At 41.4% G+C, this 18,831-nt stretch overlaps 1 protein-coding gene across 1 annotated transcript in view; it reads left to right on the forward strand.

The window, feature by feature from the left end:
• Positions 1-12,281, forward strand: part of si:ch211-222n4.2 (uncharacterized protein LOC101885505 homolog) — a 33,069-nt gene extending 20,788 nt beyond the window's left edge. Inside the window, exons 4-7 of the mRNA XM_034191810.1 lie at positions 9,544-9,703; positions 11,039-11,139; positions 11,240-11,299; positions 12,020-12,281. Of these exons, the coding sequence (XP_034047701.1) occupies positions 9,544-9,703; positions 11,039-11,139; positions 11,240-11,299; positions 12,020-12,131 (433 nt within the window). The 3' untranslated portion in view covers positions 12,132-12,281. The remainder of the gene's footprint in view (positions 1-9,543; positions 9,704-11,038; positions 11,140-11,239; positions 11,300-12,019) is intronic.
• The last annotated feature ends 6,550 nt before the right edge of the window (positions 12,282-18,831 follow it).

The following is an 18,831-nucleotide window of genomic DNA, read 5'->3' on the forward strand; positions in this document are numbered from 1 at the left end:
AAGCAGAAAGACCCAAAGACAAATGACAATGAAAATACAGGGATTAAAGTTCTCCATCGCTGTGATGAAATTTCCATCAATTGGGCTGCCAAAAGGCAGTGTTCCCTCTAATGCAAAATCAAGGCTGGGCGCAAGATATAAAATTTACCGTTTTCAAAATGCTCAAAAAATGATTTTTAGAGTAATGTCTTTGTTTTGTTTTTGATGTTTCTCCTGGCAACTAGAGCCCCTTGACTGAGGAGAGTAACATCAACTTAGAACATGGGGCCATTTTGGTTCCAATTGTGCTGACCTACTGAATTAACCATTTATGTTTTCAACATTTTTATTAATCATTTAACCACATACAGCAACACATCGAGGTGCAGGTACTATCAAAATAAATATAAAAATAGTTAAGCTATCAAATTACATCCATTTACAATTTCTGATGATTATTTAATTAATTTAAAGCCTGATTTATGCAGCTGCAGCTCTGTAACTCCGTGTCATGCAATGACATGCGTGACAGTTTAAAGTTCTCTATCACTGGACTATGCTTTTTTATAGATTAATTTGAACATCAACAAGCGTTTTTTTTCTGCAGTCATCACCTCCAAATCAAAGGGAAGCTGTAGAATTTCATCTTTTTCAGACTCTGTGTTGTAAAGTTATGGACTTTTCTGATCCATTTGTAATCAGTGTGCGTACTGCAAAAACTATTATATTAAAATATGAGGGGAGACGAAGGAGTTAAAGCAGAAAAGTGTCAAATTACAGCTTTTTTGCTGTGTCTGATTTAACAGGTGCATGTTAGGCTGTGGGTCTGAGTCTGAGCATGGTGTGAAAAAATAAACGGCCGGTCTTTAATCACGAAAATGACTCGGACCCACATGCGAGGGGCTTTTAATGGAAATACATTGCGATAGGATGGGACATTTTATCCGATGTGAGCGAAAAATCCATTATACAAAATCAGTTAGTATATGGTGTTTCTTACATGTGGCAGGACGGGCGGGAGCCCGTCACCAGGAGCAGTTGGACCCGCAATACAGACTCCCAGACTTGATTTAGGTGTAAGAGAAAACGTGGTCTTTATTTCAGGCAAAGGTTCAGTACATATGTGGTCAGTCAGCGTTGCAGAGGTACAAACAGGATCAGGCTGAGACGCAGTCACAAACGAGCAGGGTTCAGAGGCACAAGCAATACCAGACATCTGGGATAAGGCAAAAGGCATGGTCAAGGTAACAAAGCAAGGTTCCAAAACACGGCAAGACAAAAAACAGGACTGTAATGGGCACTGGAAAGTGTGCTAAGACAACAATCTGGCGAGGAAGTGAAGAACTGTGGGGTTTAAATACATGTGGACTAATTAGTGACAGGTGGTGTAAACAAGGTGCACGTGAGAGGAAGGATCCAGAAAGGGGGCGTGGCTCATGAACAAAGACACCATGTTGTGCAAGACAGTGAGGGAAGAGAGCACAAGGTGGAGAGAAGAAAAGACAAAGATGTGTGAATGGGAGTCAAGTGACTAAAGGGAGTGAGCACAGTGGCGTGATGTAATAGACAAAGACACGGGAGCAGGTGCAAGAGTGTGAGCGAACGGAAACAAAACAGACTGCATCAAAGTGAGGGAAACAATGGCAGGTGCAGGGCGTGGAGTGAACAGAAGTAACTGGGCGTGAGACCAGGAATGAAGACATGATGGGAGGTGCAGAATGGAAACAAACAGCGAAAGCAGAACAGAGCTAAAATGGAAATCATGGTCAGAATGTAATACAACAACAGAAACCAAAATCAAACATGAGCATGAGTACAAAAGTAACTAGAACTGATCAGGAAATCAATACAAAAGCAGAATTAAACAGGAACAGACTAATAAACAGAAATCAAAACCCGATATAAAAGTATAACAGAAAACATATACAGATGAAAGCTAAATGATAAACAATGAAAACACAAATGGGCTGAACAAAAGTAGAACAGAACTGGACAATGGCTATAGTATGGAAAGTAACAAAGTGATAAGAAAAACATAACAGAATAACTCATGATGAAAATAAACCACTAATAAATCAAAGCGGGAACAGAAGGTGCAGCAAAGAAAGGGGCAAAAAAGGGATCAAAGCCTGGAACAGGGCTGGTCATGACAACATGGAAAACAATACAGAAACACTGGGACTTTTTGTCCGGTGACTGCAATATCTGGATTATACGATAACGGTTTAGGTGCATACATGTCAACCCCTTTGAGGGTCCACCTGTATAACCAAGTGAGAAAATCCATAAAATCAACACAAAATCCTTATAACCTCCAAATTGCACCAAAATCGGTTTTATTACAGTACACACAACTGCATAGCGGTATCACATAACTGGGTTTTGTCCACATATTATGAGTTGCCACAATGACATTAAAGTCAGGATCATTAGTATTTCCTCCACAGTTTAATTTCAAACAATAGAGACCTTGTATTCATGCATCAAGCTGAATTTTATCTAACTGAATGTGTCAAATGTAGTTATTTTTTTACAGAAACAATAACTGTGTGTCACTAGTGGAAATACATTAATAAAATGGAAAAATAAATCGAATATATGAGGTCTGTCCAAAAAGTATTGGACCTTTTTATTTTTTGCAAAAACCATATGGATTTGAATCACGTGTGATTGCATCAGCCAAGCTTGGACCTTCGTGCGCATGCGTGAGTTTTTTCACGCCTGTCGGTTGCGTCATTCGCCTGTGAGCAGGCTTTGTGTGAGCAGTGGTCCACCCCTCTTGTCGGATTTTTATTGCGAATAAATGTCTGAACGATTTGGAGCTTTGCTGGATCAAATTTTTCCAGAAACTGTGAGAGACCTCCAGCTGGACACCATTCGGAAAATTTAGATGGCTTTCAGCGACGATTTTATGGGATTACACAGATTAAGGAGTGCTCCAGCCGGTTTAAAGACCGCCCACAGCGTCTGAGAACGCGGCGCGCTCCAAGCGCTGATCAACAAGCTCAAACCCCGCTCAAACAACCAGATTATTTCCAACGTGAAGGCTTTGTTGATCCGGGACGTCGTCTAACTTTCACAAAAAAGGCAGAAGGCGTGGACATCAGCACTTTTTCGGCACATTCTACTGTTACAGGAGTTTTTTTCATGGAAAGAGAAGCGGAGGATTGCGCCACCATGCCGCTCATGGCGCAGGACAAAACCACCTCCGTGTTGGTCTCACAGGACGGCTTTCAGGTGGCTTTCAGACGGCTTCCGGTTGCTTTTCAGTCGTATGAGTATCCGAGAAATTGTGCATGAGCTGGACATGCCCCAACATGTCCTGTGAGGCTTCATTACGGCGTTGCTTTGCGCCATGCGGCTCCGCCGCGACGCGCGGAGTTCCTCCGCACGTCTGTCTCAATGTGCCGAAAAAGTGCTGATGTCCACGTCTTCCGCAGTTCCTGTGCTAGTCAGATGACATACCGGATCAAGACAGCGTCCAGTTTAGAAATGAACGGCACATTCCACTGTTACAGGAGTTTTTGTCATGGAAAGAGGAACGGAGGAACTCCGTGCGTCGCGGCGGAGCCGCATGGCGCAAAGCAACGCCGTGATGAAGCCTCACAGGACATGTTGGGACATGTCCAGCTCATGCACAATTTCTCGGATACTCACACAACTGAAAAGCAACCGGAAGCCGTCTGAGCCATCTGAAAGTCGTCCTGTGAGACCAACACGGAGGTGGTTTTGTCCTGCGCCATGAGCGGCATGGTGGCGCAATCCTCCGCTTCTCTTTCCGTGAAAAAACTCCTGTAACAGTAGAATGTGCCGAAAAAGTGCTGATGTCCACGCCTTCTGCCTTTTTTGTGAAAGTTAGACGACGTCCCGGATCAACAAAGCCTTCACGTTGGAAATGATCTGGTTGTTTGAGTGGGGTTTGAGCCTGTCGATCGGTGCTCAGAGCGCGCCGCACTCTCAGACGCTGTGGGCGGTCTTTAAACCGGCTGGAGCACTTCTTAATCTGTGTAATCCCCATAAAATCGTTGCTGAAAGCCATCAAAATTTTCCGAATGGTGTCCACCTGGAGGTCTCTCACAGTTTCTGGAAAAATTTGATGCAGCAAAGCTCCAAATCGTTCAGACATTTATTCGCAATAAAAATCCGACGAGAGGGTGGACCAGTGCTCACACAAAGCCTGCTCACAGGCGAATGACGCAGCCGACAGGCGTGAAAAAACTCACGCATGCGCACAAAGGTTCAAGCTTGGCTGATGCAATCACACGTGATTCAAATCCATATGGTTTTTGCAAAAAATAAAAAGGTAGATACTTTTTGGACAGACCTCGTAATGAAAAATAAAACATACCTCAGAACTTCATCAAGTGTATCGAAAATCGCCTTGCCAGTGCCAATGTTGCAGACTGGCATGTCGATGATCCTTGATTTCGCCCCTGTGTTTATTAGGGTTGGGTATCAATAAGATTTTATTGATATCGATACCATTATCGATTCCGCTTATCGATCCGATTCCTTATTGATTCACTTATCGATACCTCTTGTGAATTTTTTTGTGCACTAAAAATAGGCTTTACAGGTTTTCTATGTCTGCAGGTCAAAGAGCTTTTTCTTATTGTGCACCCGCTCTGTGGAACGGTCTTCCTGTGACCATGAGACAGTCGGAGTCCGTGGACATTTTTAAGTCAAGACTTAAAGACTATTTTTTTCTCTTTCTTGTGAATAGTTTTTAATTTTTATCTGTTTTATTCTTTTACTTCTGTTTTTAATTATGTATTTTAATTTTTTCATTTTTATTTATTTATTTTAATTTTTTATCTTGAACTGTTCAGTGTGAAGTGCCTTGAGACGGCTTTTATTGGTATTTGGCGCTTTATATGCTGATGAAATTGAATTGAAATTGAACAACATTTTATTGAGTCTTAAAGTAAATAAATATGAAATTGGTCACTGGATCCTTAAACTTTGGACATAATAAACTCTACATGGTGGATCCTTGATCTCTGGACATAAACAGAAATTAACAAAATCTGTAGTTTTTGTCAAAAGCATTTCCTTTCAGACATTATTGGCATGAATGTCTTTCCATACATCTGAGCTGAGCGCTTGCAGCTGGCTGTGCTGCACGTCAGGATGTAATTCCTAAAGAATACAGCATGTCTCATTTTGGGAGGAAAAAAAACATTTAAAGCGGCATTTAATTTTGAAGTTATTAATTCCGATCAGACTCTGTCTCAGTAGAGAGCCACGCAGTGTTTGAAGTTGTGCCAACGGAACGGAGGACAATTCTCGTTTCTTGACTGCAACAAGACAAGCTTCCCAGTTAGTGACTTTAATCCACACAAAAGTGACTCACTGTATTTTAATGGCTTTGAGAGGAGTTAAGAAGCGGACTTGCCGTTTCTGAAGAGCAGTGAATCAAAGAACCAACGAACTAGTGGATCGAAGCATTGCTTCAATGGCTCACGCTTCAAAGTGGAGTCGCGCTACAGAAACTGTTGATTACAGACCCGCTGCAGACCAAACCCTGAATATCTGTAAGACTTTATTTTTACGTTCGTATGACTCTGAAACTCGGAAAAAACGTATAATCTACGGACAATCCGTATAGGTTGACATGTATGTAGGTGACTTTTACTGTACATGAGACTGAACAATAAATTTACCTCTCAAAGCTTTGACGATGAAGTCGGCTTCCATCCCACATGGCTGACTTTATTAGTATTTTCCAGTATTTCCCAGATGTTTCTTCTGTTCAGATCTGAAGGGAATCTGTACATCTTTAAACCCTTGTTGTGTCTATTTGTGCATCCAAATGCACAACCCATCATTTTCAGCGAATAAATAAATAAAATAGCGGGATTTCCATGTAGACAGATTAACAGCAAATGCTATTTTGAACCCAAGATGGCACCATGAGTCAAATGACCTTTTTTTTTTTTACTCGTCGTTACTCTCTCAATCAAGAGACTCTAATGGCAGCGAGTCCCTGTGTCTGTTCCTCTCATTCCTCTATGTCCTGTCTGCAGGAGGAGAGGGGATGGTGTGTTTGAGTGTCTCACAGCGCAGTGGTGAGACACAGTGAGCAAAGAGCAGAGTTTTACATATTTTTAAACTTTTCTTTCAAAGTCTGCTCTGAGTGTCTGTAGACCTGCGTCACATAAAACAAATTCTTTTTTTTTTTTTCTTTTACCCAAAATACACCTATAATCTCTTTCTGGGGACGGCATGACGTAAAACGCACGTATAAAACCTTCTTACCTTACAATCAGGTCGCTTTTTCCACATAAATTCAAATTCCTTGTATGTGAGAACTTACTTGGCTATAAAATTGATTCTGATAAATAGACAAATTCTTGATTGTTCTTGATTGTTGTGGGGGCACCCCTTGATTAAAGGTTTACTTTTGAGGACATTTTTCATCCTACTACTTCTAACAATAATAATAATAATAATAATAATTTAATGATTTAATGAATAATTTAATTTGTCACCGGTTCTGTTCATTATTTTTATGGACAGAATTTCTAGGCGCAGCCAGGGTGTAGATGGGGTCTGGTTTGGGAACCACAGAATCTCGTCTCTGCTGTTTGCGGACAATGTGGTTCTGTTGGCTTCGTCAAATCAGGACCTTCAGCATGCACTGGGGGGTTTGCAGCTGAGTGTGAAGCGTACAGGATGAGAATCAGCACCTCCAAATCCAAGGCCATGGTTCTCGACTGGAAAAAGGTGCTTTGCCCTCTTCAGGTCAGTGGAGTGTCCTTGCCTCAAGTGGAGGAGTTTAAGTATCTCGGTGTCTTGTTCACGAATGAGGGACGGATGGAGCGTGAGATCGATAGACGGATCGGTGCAGCATCTGCAGTGATGCGGTCGCTGTATCAGACCGTCGTGGTGAAGAGAGAGCTGAGTAGGGGGGCAAAGCTCTCGATTTACCGATCGATCTACGTTCCGATCCTCACCTACGGTCATGAGATTTGGCTCATGACCGAAAGAACGAGATCGCGAGTACAAGCGGCCGAGATGAGTTTCCTCCGCAGGGTGGCTGGGCGCACCCTTAGAGATAGGGTGAGGAGCTCGGTCACTCGGGATGAGCTCGGAGTCGAGCCGCTACTCCTCCACGTCGAAAGGAGTCAGTTGAGGTGGCTCGGGCATCTTTTCTGGATGCCCTCTGGACGCCTCGCTGGAAAGGTGTTCCGGGCACGTCCCATTGGGAGGAGGCCCCGGGGAAGACCCAGGACACGCTGGAGGGACTGTGGATCGGGAGGTCTGGGCGGCTTTGCTTGAGCTGCTGCCCCCGCGACCCAACTCCGGATAAAGCTGAAGAAAATGGATGGATGGATGGATAATTTAATGACTAAAATATTTAAATCAGTATTTCTCTGGGCCTACGTTTTACTGTAGTTCTGTATTAAGTTTAAATGATGAGCCATATAAAAATAAGTTTAGTTAATTAAACTTTTCTGCATAACTAAAGTGGGATAAGAACCAATATCTTTTTTTAATGTAATGTCTAAGCTCAGCATTACTGGCTCTGTTTGGGGTTCTAGCTTTAAAATCTGGTCAGTTAGGATGAGGGAAGCCAAAACTATGAAAATGGGTGGGTGATCAGGGTGAAAAAATAGTAATCAAAAAACCTCCAGAATGCATCCTTGGACATCAAAAACCCAAATTTGCTGCTGACGAAGATACACTTTCACCCCCCCCCCCCCCCCCATCCCCCCGGTTTCGTTTTGAATGACATCAAAGTTGTAGGAAAGCTGTCCCCTTAAACGTGTTTATCCTGAAGTATTTAAATAATATGTACAGTGAGGAAAATAAGTATTTGAACACCCTGCGATTTTGCAAGTTCTCCCACTTAGAAATCATGGAGGGGTCTGAAATTTTCATCTTAGATGCATGTCCACTGTGAGAGACATAATCTAAAAAAAATCTGGAAATCACAATGTATGATTTTATAATAATTTATTTGTATGTTACTGCTGCAAATAAGTATTTGAACACCTGTGAAAATCAATGTTAATATTTGGTACAGTAGCCTTTGTTTGCAGTCACAGAGGTCAAACGTTTCCTGTAGTTTTTCACCAGGTTTGCAGACACTGCAGCAGGGATTTTGGTCTGCTCAGCAATACAGATCTCTCCAAATCTTTCAGGTTGGAGTTTCAGCTCCCTCCAAAGATTTTCTATTGAGTTCAGGTCTGGAGACTGGCCAGGCCACTCCAGGACCTTGAAATGCTTTTTACGGAGCCCCTCTTTAGTTGCCCTGGCTGTGTGTTTGGGGTCATTGTCATGCTGGAAGACCCAGCCATGATCCATCTTCAATGCTCTTACTGAGAGAAGGAGGTTGTTTGCCAAAATCTCGCAATACATGACCCCATCCATCCTCCCTTCAATACGGTGCAGTCGTCCTGTCCCCTTTGCAGAAGAGCACCCCCAGAGTATGATGTTTCCACCCCATGCTTCACGATTGGGATGGTTTTCTTGGGATTGTTCTTATCCTCTAAACATGGTAAGCGAAGTTGATTCCAAAAAGCTGTATTTTGGTCTCATCTGACCACATGACCTTCTCCCTTGCCTCCTCTGGATCATCCAGATGGTCACTGGTGAACTTCAAACAGGCCTGGACATGTGCTGACTTGAGCAGGGGGACCTTGCTGCCCTGCAGGATTTTAAACCATGACAGCATCATGTGTTACTAATGTAATCTTTGTGACTGTGGTCCCAGCTCTCTTCAGGTCATTGACCAGGTCCTCCTGTGTAGTTCTGAGCTTTCTCAGAATCATCCTTGAGATCTTGCATGGAATCCCAGACCGAGGGAGATTGACAGTCATCTTGTGTTTCTTCCACTTTCTAATAAATAATCATAACAGTTGTTGTCTTCTACCAAGCTGCTTACCTGTTTTCCTGTAGTCCATTCCAGCCTTGTGCAGGTCTCCAGTTTTGTCCCTGGTGTCCTTAGACAGCTCTTTCGTCTTGGCTATGGTGAACAGGTTGGAGTGTGATTGACTGAGTGTGTGAACAGGTGTCTTTTATACAGGTAACAAGTTCAAACAGGTGCATTTAATACAGGTAGAGTGCAGAATAAGAGGGCTTCTTAAAGAAAAATTAACAGGTCTGTGTGAGCCAGAATTCTTGCTGGTTGGTAGGTGTTCAAATACTTATTTGCAGCAGTAACACACAAATAAATTATTTAAAAAAAATCATACATTGTGATTTCCGGATTTTTTTTTTTTTTTTTTTTTTTTTTTTTTAAGATTATGTCTCTCACAGTGGACATGCACCTAAGATGAAAATTTCAGACCCCTCCATGATTTCTAAGTGGGAGAACTTGCAAAACCGCAGGGTGTTCAAATACTTATTTTCCTCACTGTAGGTTAAAGTCTTAAGAGCAGCGGTAGTCGGTGAGTGAAATATGATCTTATTCAGCAGGAGAACAATTTGCTCTTCCTTAACTGTCTCCACCTTGTTTTACCTTAAAATATAACTTTATTTGTGGAGTAAATGTACACTTTCATCACGTGTGAGAAGCTCTAAAGAAAGCAATGAAATTATTTCTTTATTTTTCCCCAGGAAGGGTCGTGGTCAAGTGCTAAAGGCAGACCTTATCACTTCATTACATCCTCTACGAATTCACAGCAGCCTCTCTCATCCACCTCGTGCTCCCACACTGCCAGAATGTGAGGACATCATCCGCCAGCTCTCCGCTGCTCACAGTTCACAGTCTCAAGAAGTACGTACCCATCATTACATAGTATTACTCCACATTTCCACACTGTGTAATACAGTATGAAGCTGTGTTCACTTTGTTTTGGTCTGTGGCCACCAGGGGGCTGAGTCTCTAAAACCTTGTGTATGCAATATCTTGGCAAAGAGTTTGTGTGTCAAGGTAAAATTGTTACACAAAGTTCACTTCAGAAGTTTGACATTGGGCTCAGTGATGCAGGTTAGGGTAAGTACCATGTTTTCTGGGGTACATGTCACACCAGAGCATTAGTTGGACGTTTATCTGTATGTGGACCCCGCGTTTTAACACAGCGTTTCCGTGGGGTGAAGTTCAACAACAGACAGGGCCTCAGCACATGTGCACACCACAGCGTGTGCTGTTACTTAACATAAGCATTTCTAAATTCTAAAAATAAGCAAGATGGACAAATAAATGTGTATTGGACAACATACTGCATGTTATTTCTTGCAGTTTGGACAACAGGAATTGTCAGATGGATGTGGATGGAGACATAAACAATGGATTTTTACAGGAAACCCCCAGCCTGTGGTGTGTACCAAAAGGGTTTTTAAATTCCAAAAGAAAGCAAAATAGATAAATAAACATGTGTTAGACAACATATTGTAAACTATTTGATGCACCACAATAAAAACGTGAGTACATTTTTTTGGACATCCATCATTTCCTGTATTTTCCAGAGTATAAGTCCCACCTGTTAAAAAAATGCCTTTTGATGAGGGGTGAAAAACTGTATATACCTCACACCAGAGGAAAGTCTGCCTTTTTTTTTTTTTTTTTTTGCTTTAATTTAGGATTTTTGACCATTGTTGTAGTTTGCTTTTTATTATTGGCATCTATTCTTTTGTTATTGGAGTTCATTTTATGTAGTGGATTGGTTCCTGGGAAAGCCTTGAATAAATTATTGTTGTTGTTAATGAACACGTGATTTTTCAGTATGTAGGTTACAAACTACAAAACAAAGAAACAAACTGTGACTTATACTCCAGAAAATGTTGGCCTTGGTTTTTTTTGGCTTCACAAGAAATTAGTTTGTTGTTACAGAGTGTTGGAACATCTGACACCTATGTTATTAGCATTAGCCTGTCTTCTGGTGTGAGCTCGCACTTGCATTCAAAGGTCTGTACAATTGTACAGTCAATAAATTTGAACGTTTGATGTATTGCATATCTGTGGTGCGCATCGCAAGCCTCTCGCAGTGCACCACACACATGCAGTAATAATGGAGGAAACACACATAAAAAGGCTTGCTGTGGTAATGTGAACACAGCTTTACTGTGGAACTTATCAAAACATCTACAGCAGCCGTTCTGTGTCATCTAGATTCTACGTGTGAAGACGCTGCTGAAGGAAATTGTTTTGAGCAGAAAAGTCACCCCAGAAAACTATGTTCTGGCCAAGACCTACCTTGTTGATGGTACCTGGTAAAGTGATGGACATTTTATTAATGGTCTTACATTGATTAAACTTGACCAAAGCTACCTGAATTTTCAGATACTTATTTTGTTTGTTTGTGCTTTTCAGCAAATCGGCCGAAGTCAAGAACATCCAAAAAATCGGACTTCAAATGCTTCCAGAAAAAAAGTATGTAAATGTGTTTCTTCCTACCGTGCTAATTGATTTCTTTACACCTACTTGCAGCAAACCATGTAGCAGGTTCCTCAGACGTCTCAAATTTAACTTTTCACAAAATTTGCAGTCTAAAGCAATTACTTAAGCCAGACTCAAATATTTCTATTAGTGCAACTTTTAAGCTACAGTGTGTTGTATTTAGGGGTGCTTATCAACAAGGGATTTAATATAACATTCATAACCATCTGTTCATTTGTGGATACAACAACAAACTGATGTGTTTCATAAGGTTACAGGGAGCCCTTCATATCTGCATGGGAGTGGGCCCCGTCATGGAGGCCACGATGTTGATACAGTAGCCCAGAAGAGGCATACTTACTCCATCATTTGCAGCTGGGAAACTGTAGAGATAAAAAAAAGAGGAATCAGTTGTTGCTGCTCGTTACGCTGTCTACTGGTTGCTACTGCAGGCTAGCAAGTTTGAGAACCCTCATTTTTGTGAAATGGAGGACCATACATATTGAATATCCCAAGAGAAGGCAAGGGAGGCAAAGACATGAAAACATGGAAGGGAATCAAGCTCGTTGACCTGTGATGACATAATGTAATCTACAGTCTCATCACGAGACGACACTAAATCCGACCTAGTGTAGCATTAAATCAATGCAGAGGCATTTTATGTTATCAAAGTCCACATTTGTGCTCTCTGTCTCTGCACGTGTACCTCCTCAGGTGTGGAGTAATCCTCCCAGCCCTCACACAGAGCCTCAGTTCCACCATTGCAGACAGACAGAGGAGGATTCGTGCTATACAGCGAAAGCATTTTAAAAGAACATTGACATAACCAGGTGAAACTCAGCACAGCATTACCATCTACCTGTCTGACTTCATGCAAGTTGATTTAAAAAAATTAAAGAAAAGTTTTGTGAAATGTTGTGTGGAGATAATCCATGGGTCTGGGGAGAGTGGATAAAATTTTGGTGATCTGCCTCAACAGCTTTTTTTAAATTTCTTGAAAGCTCCACTTTGTCAGTGATGGCCAGCTATTTATCAGGGATTCATTAAATGATCAGATATCCCACAAAGAAGCCTGACTAACTGAAAGAAATGTTTTACTGATGAGGTCTGATTTAGGGTCAACTGAAACCATTTAAACTGAAGACGTTTGCGCCTGTGTTAAATATGCAGTATATGCCATGTGTTTTTAAGAATTGGTCATTTGTTCCATTTTGTTGAATCAGTGGGTCATTGTGGAAACAGAATTGGCAGGCATTGCTCATAAAGACCGACTGGGTGCAACAAATGCATTAACATTCACACAGTGCTGCAGTGACGAGAGCAGCCCTATGCCAGCTGCAGTCTCATGAGTCATGGTCACCAAAATCTTAATGGTATACGTTCGTTTGGCATTTAACGTCAACAAGGAGACCTTTTTCCACTGTCTGCCGTAACATTTTATCTTTTGTAATTCTCTTAAAAAGGCTTCTTTAACACCCACACCTTGACAATTTAGCCAGCATATGCCGACCATATTAAAAACGCTGGTGTATGTCTAATAAGTTATGGGTAAGTTTTGTATAAGTTAAGAGGACATTGAAGCATGCTGATATTCACTGTAATACCGCGAGTACGTCAAAACTTTTTTTGGCATGCACAATATTTTTGACGTATGCCAGCATATGACTGATATGTACTTCATACGTGGACAATAAATTGTAGGTAAGTTATGTGATTGTTGACACGTTTCTTGTAAATTACTCATAAGTTGAAATACGTACATTGATGTTGTCCATTGAGGGTAAATATAAAGTCTTAATCTGAACTCTTCGTTTCAATTGGATTCATCATCACAACCTGATGAAAACTTATCCACATAAAGCGTACTGATTTTGGAAAACAGCATCTGAAAATATTTTAATTCCTTGTCGTCGCTGAAAAAACATAGTCCCACCGGCTCTTTGTGCCACAAAAAGACAATTAACTTAAAAGTTCAAAGAGTCACAGAGCCTCATTCATTCATCTCAGCGTTTACCACAGACATCAGTCAATTCTGCAGCATTTTGCATGTGGCAAAAATAAATCCCATGATCCACCAAGATAAAAATAAAATAAAATTTAAAAAATGTTAAATTACTCTGTTTGGCCTCTGTTTGGAGTGAAGAGGCTGCACGACAGCGTACGCGTGCTCGATGTTGTGCATGTCAGTATATCTACATCTTCCACCTGCAGCTGGAACTGGGTACTGCAGCTGGCGGAAACACAAACCAAGCCAGACTTAACTGTTCCAACCCGTACCATACCGTGCAGTACTGACCCAGACCGCTCGGTGGAAACGGGGCTGTCAGCATAGACTGGCTAAATCATCAATGTATGACAGGTGAATTCACGTATTTGACGTAGCTAGCGTATTCGGCATATTTTTCATACGTCGACATACGCTGGCTAAATCATCAAGGTGTGACAGGGCTATGAAGGCATGTTCTCCTGCATATAAATTCAGCTGCTTCCTTCCAGCATATTGTGTTATGAGTTGATGTCAGCGAAAGGGAAGTTAGAGAATAACAGGAAATTAAAATAGGGAAATATGTAAACCTTTTGGTATACAGTACCAATTTAAAAAAACACTTCACCTTGCATTTTTATTGTTTTGATGATGTAAAAGGAAAAAATATCAGGTGTTCAATATGTTATTAATAAAGGGGGGCTAAAGGACTTGCAATATGAGGGCCTTGCATGACATTAGTGGCAGTAAACTTTCAGGATTTTTTTTTAATTACGTGCAACAGTGTATCAATGTGTTGTCATAAGCTTAGAATGAGCCTTTCACAAAACAATTTAAATTCAATTTAATCAGCTTATACATGTGCCAAATCACAACAAAAGAAATTGTGCACAGTGCAAGATTTGCATTTTGCATCACTACTCTTAGCTTCATAGTGGAGTAGAGCAGAGAAGGATTTTCTTTCACCAAAACATCAGATCCAGGCTTGCATCTCAGATGTTGTACCTTCTGGCAATTTGTAACTGAACTTTCAGGTCTTTTTAAGAAAATCCTCCTCTATACCACTTTATCATGAAGATGGGTAACTGGTGATACAAAATGCAAAGCTTGCACTGTGCATAATTTCTACAATCACAGCCACGTAAGCCTATAACTTCTTCTGGATTGTCTGGATGTCTTGGTGGCTTTCCTCACTCTTCTACTTCTTGCACAGTCACTCAGTTTTTGAGAACTGTCTACTCCATGCAGATTTACCATAGAGTGCCATATTGTTTGTATTTCTTTGTAATTGATGTAAATAAAGTCTGAAACATATTCAGTGGCAGCTTTACCATCAGAGAGCCTCGTCCACAACTACCACAAAAGACTCCAAGCTGTCATTGATGTTAACTGGGGCAATACACAGTATTAAGAACAGGGGTATGTAAACGTTTGATCAGGTTCATTTGGGTAGTTCTCTTGTCATTTTGATTTAAAAAAGAGGAAACAGTTGTTTCACAATAAATGGCTTCACCCAACCACTAACCATGAGTGGGAAAAAAAGTTTTTGTGTTGTCATTCATATTCTCTTAAAAATGGCCAAAAAAAACAAAAATTCTGCTGGGGTATGTAAACTTTTGAGCACAACTGTATGTTCAGACCTTCTGCTACATGTCAAAAGTCTGGCGGCAGTATTCAGAACCAGCTGAGGACCCCTAATGCAAGACTGCAATAACCCTGAAAAGAGCACATTACAATAATCTAGTCTAGAAGAAACAAAAGCATGAATCAGGGTCTCAGCATCAGCCTATATTTCGCAGATGGAAAAAGCAGCCCTAGTAACGTCAAAGCACGATCAAAAATTACCCCAAGGTTCCTCACTTTGTCCGTATGATGTATGACACACAAACCCAGGCCGAGCGCCAGCTGGTCAAACTGATCATCATTTCAGTCTTATCAGAGTTTAAAAGTAGGAAGTTACAAGTTTCTCACTGATAGAAGACAGACCTCCAGGGATTTTATGGGAATGAGATTTCTCGTAGTTATCGGCATGTACAACTGAGTGTCATCAGCATAACAATGAAAGGCAATCCCAAAACTCCGCAGTATACGCCCAAGGGGTGCTGCATACAGGGGAAAAAGCAAGGGGCCTAAAACGGATCCCTGTGGAACCCCAAATCTCAAGTCACTAAGGTTAGAGGTAGTGTTATTATACAAAACACATTGAGAACAATGGTCCTCAAAAAAAAATTGCAAGGCATTTACATATTTCTCTCTCTGCACAATGCATATCATTAAACGATTTAAGGAATCTGGAAGAATATCAGTGTGCAAAAGTGTGTAAGCTGAACATGCGTAATCACAATACGTCAAACAGCACTGCATCAAGAACCGTCATTCATCAGTAGCTGGATGTATGGAAGGGATTATTCTGGGGAAACCTTTTTCAAGCACTACAATACGGAATTGTATTCATAAATGGCCCTTAAGACTTTACTTGTCCAGAAGTAACACTGACCTCTCTCTCTGGGCTTGGAGACATCTGGGTTGGACAATTACATTGTGGGAATATATACTGTGGTCAGACAAACCAGTATTCCGGGTCATTTTGGAAGAAATGGACACTGTGTGCTCCAGACCAAAGACAAAAAAGACCATCCAGACTGTTACCAGCAACAAGTCCAAAAGCCAGGGTGTGTCCTGGTATGGAGTTGTGTCATTGCTCTTGACAAAAGTAATTTACACTCCAGTGATGGCAGCATTAATGCAGAAAAGTACATTGAGATATTATATTATATTGGCTTGCCTCTACTGGTGGTTGGCTCTCACTGCGGTATTGTATCACTTCCTGTTCCGGAGCACAGCGGTGTTTTGCTGTATCTGTTAGCTGTTTAATCTGCGCAGTTAGACTGATCTAGTTACCTAGATAACGATTTGTTTCACAGCATAATCTTCACGTGCCTTAACTAAAGCACTCCCTCTGCTGAATCACCTCTAAATTATTTACACATTATTCACTTTGTGTGTCTTTAGGACTCCGCTAGCTTAGCGCAGCTACTAGCTCTTAGCCGGTTTAGCATGGCGGCTTCTCCTGTCTCTCCCGCACTTTTCTGCTCTGGGTGTGAAATGTTTAGTTATTCCTCGGCCTCCTTTAGCAGTAATGGTACTTGTAATAAGTGTAGCTTATTCGTAGCTTTGGAGGCCAGGCTGGGCGAATTGGAGACTCGGCTCTGCACCGTGGAAAATTCTACAGCTAGCCAGGCCCCTGTAGTCGGTGCGGACCAAGGTAGCTTAGCCGCCGTTAGTTTCCCTCTGGCAGATCCCGAGCAGCCGGGAAAGCAGGCCGACTGGGTGACTGTGAGGAGGAAGCGTAGCCCTAAACAGAAGCCCCGTGTACACCGCCAACCCGTTCACATTTCTAACCGTTTTTCCCCACTCGGCGACACACCCACTGAGGATCAAACTCTGGTTATTGGCGACTCTGTTTTGAGAAATGTGAAGTTAGCGACACCAGCAACCATAGTCAATTGTCTTCCGGGGGCCAGAGCAGGAGACATCGAAGGAAATTTGAAACTGCTGGCTAAGGCTAAGCGTAAATTTGGTAAGATTGTAATTCACGTTGGCAGTAATGACACCCGGTTACGCCAATCGGAGGTCACTAAAATTAACATTGAATCGGTGTGTAACTTTGCAAAAACAGTGTTGGACTCTGTAGTTTTCTCTGGGCCCCTCCCCAATCGGACCGGGAGTGACATGTTTAGCCGCATGTTATCCTTGAATTGCTGGCTGTCTGAGTGGTGTCCAAAAAATAAGGTGGGCTTCATAGATAATTGGCAAAGCTTCTGGGGAAAACCTGGTCTTGTTAAGAGAGACGGCATCCATCCCACTTTGGATGGAGCAGCTCTCATTTCTAGAAATCTGGCCAGTTTTCTTAAATCCTCCAAACCGTGACTATCCAGGGTTGGGACCAGGAAGCAGAGTTGTAGTCTTACACACCTCTCTGCAGCTTCTCTCCCCCTGCCATCCCCTCATTACCCCATCCCCGTAGAGACGGTGCCTGCTCCCAGACCACCAATAACCAGCAAAAATCTATTAAGCATAAAATTCAAAAAGAAAAAATAATATAGCACCTTCAACTGCACCACAGACTAAAACAGTTAAATGTGGTCTATTAAACATTAGGTCTCTCTCTTCTAAGTCCCTGTTAGTAAATGATATAATAATTGATCAACATATTGATTTATTCTGCCTTACAGAAACCTGGTTACAGCAGGATGAATATGTTAGTTTAAATGAGTCAACACCCCCGAGGTCACACTAACTGCCAGAACGCTCGTAGCACGGGCTGAGGCGGAGGATTAGCAGCAATCTTCCATTCCAGCTTATTAATTAATCAAAAACCCAGACAGAGCTTTAATTCATTTGAAAGCTTGACTCTTAGTCTTGTCCATCCAAATTGGAAGTCCCAAAACCAGTTTTATTTGTTATTATCTATCATCCACCTGGTCGTTACTGTGAGTTTCTCTGTGAATTTTCAGACCTTTTGTCTGACTTAGTGCTTAGCTCAGATAAGATAATTATAGTGGGCGATTTTAACATCCACACAGATGCTGAGAATGACAGCCTCAACACTGCATTTAATCTATTATTAGACTCAATTGGCTTTGCTCAAAATGTAAATGAGTCCACCCACCACTTTAATCATATCTTAGATCTTGTTCTGACTTATGGTATGGAAATTGAAGACTTAACAGTATTCCCTGAAAACTTCCTTCTGTCTCATCATTTCTTAATAACATTTACATTTACTCTGATGGACTACCCAGCAGTGGGGAATAAGTTTCATTACACTAGAAGTGTTTCAGAAAGCGCTGTAACTAGGTTTAAGGATATGATTCCTTCTTTATGTTCTCTAATGCCATATACCAACACAGTGCAGAGTAGCTACCTAAACTCTGTGAGATAGACTATCTCGTCAATAGTTTTACATCCTCATTGAAGACAACTTTGGATGCTGTAGCTCCTCTGAAAAAGAGAGCTTTAAATCAGAAGTACTTGACTCCGTGGTATAACTCTCAAACTCGCAGCTTAAAGCAGATAACCCGTAAGTTGGAGAGGAAATGGCGTCTCACTAATTTAGAAGATCTTCACTTAGCCTGGAAAAAGACTCTGTTGCTCTATAAAAAAGCCCTCCATAAAGCTAGGACATCTTACTACTCATCACTAATTGAAGAAAATAAGAACAACCCCAGGTTTCTTTTCAGCACTGTAGCCAGGCTGACAAAGAGTCTGAGCTCTATTGAGCCGAGTATTCCTTTAACTTTAACTAGTATGACTTCATGACTTTCTTGCTAATAAAATTTTAAACTATTAGAGAAATAATTACTCATAACCATCCCAAAGACGTATCGTTATCTTTGGCTGCTTTCAGTGATGCCGGTATTTGGTTAGACTCTTTCTCTCAGATTGTTCTGTCTGAGTTATTTTCATTAGTTACTTCATCCAAACCATCAACATGTCTATTAGACCCCATTCCTACCAGGCTGCTCAAGGAAGCCCTACC

This window comes from Thalassophryne amazonica, chromosome 17 (genome assembly GCF_902500255.1).
Source record: "Thalassophryne amazonica chromosome 17, fThaAma1.1, whole genome shotgun sequence".
NCBI classification, from domain to species: domain Eukaryota; kingdom Metazoa; phylum Chordata; class Actinopteri; order Batrachoidiformes; family Batrachoididae; genus Thalassophryne; species Thalassophryne amazonica.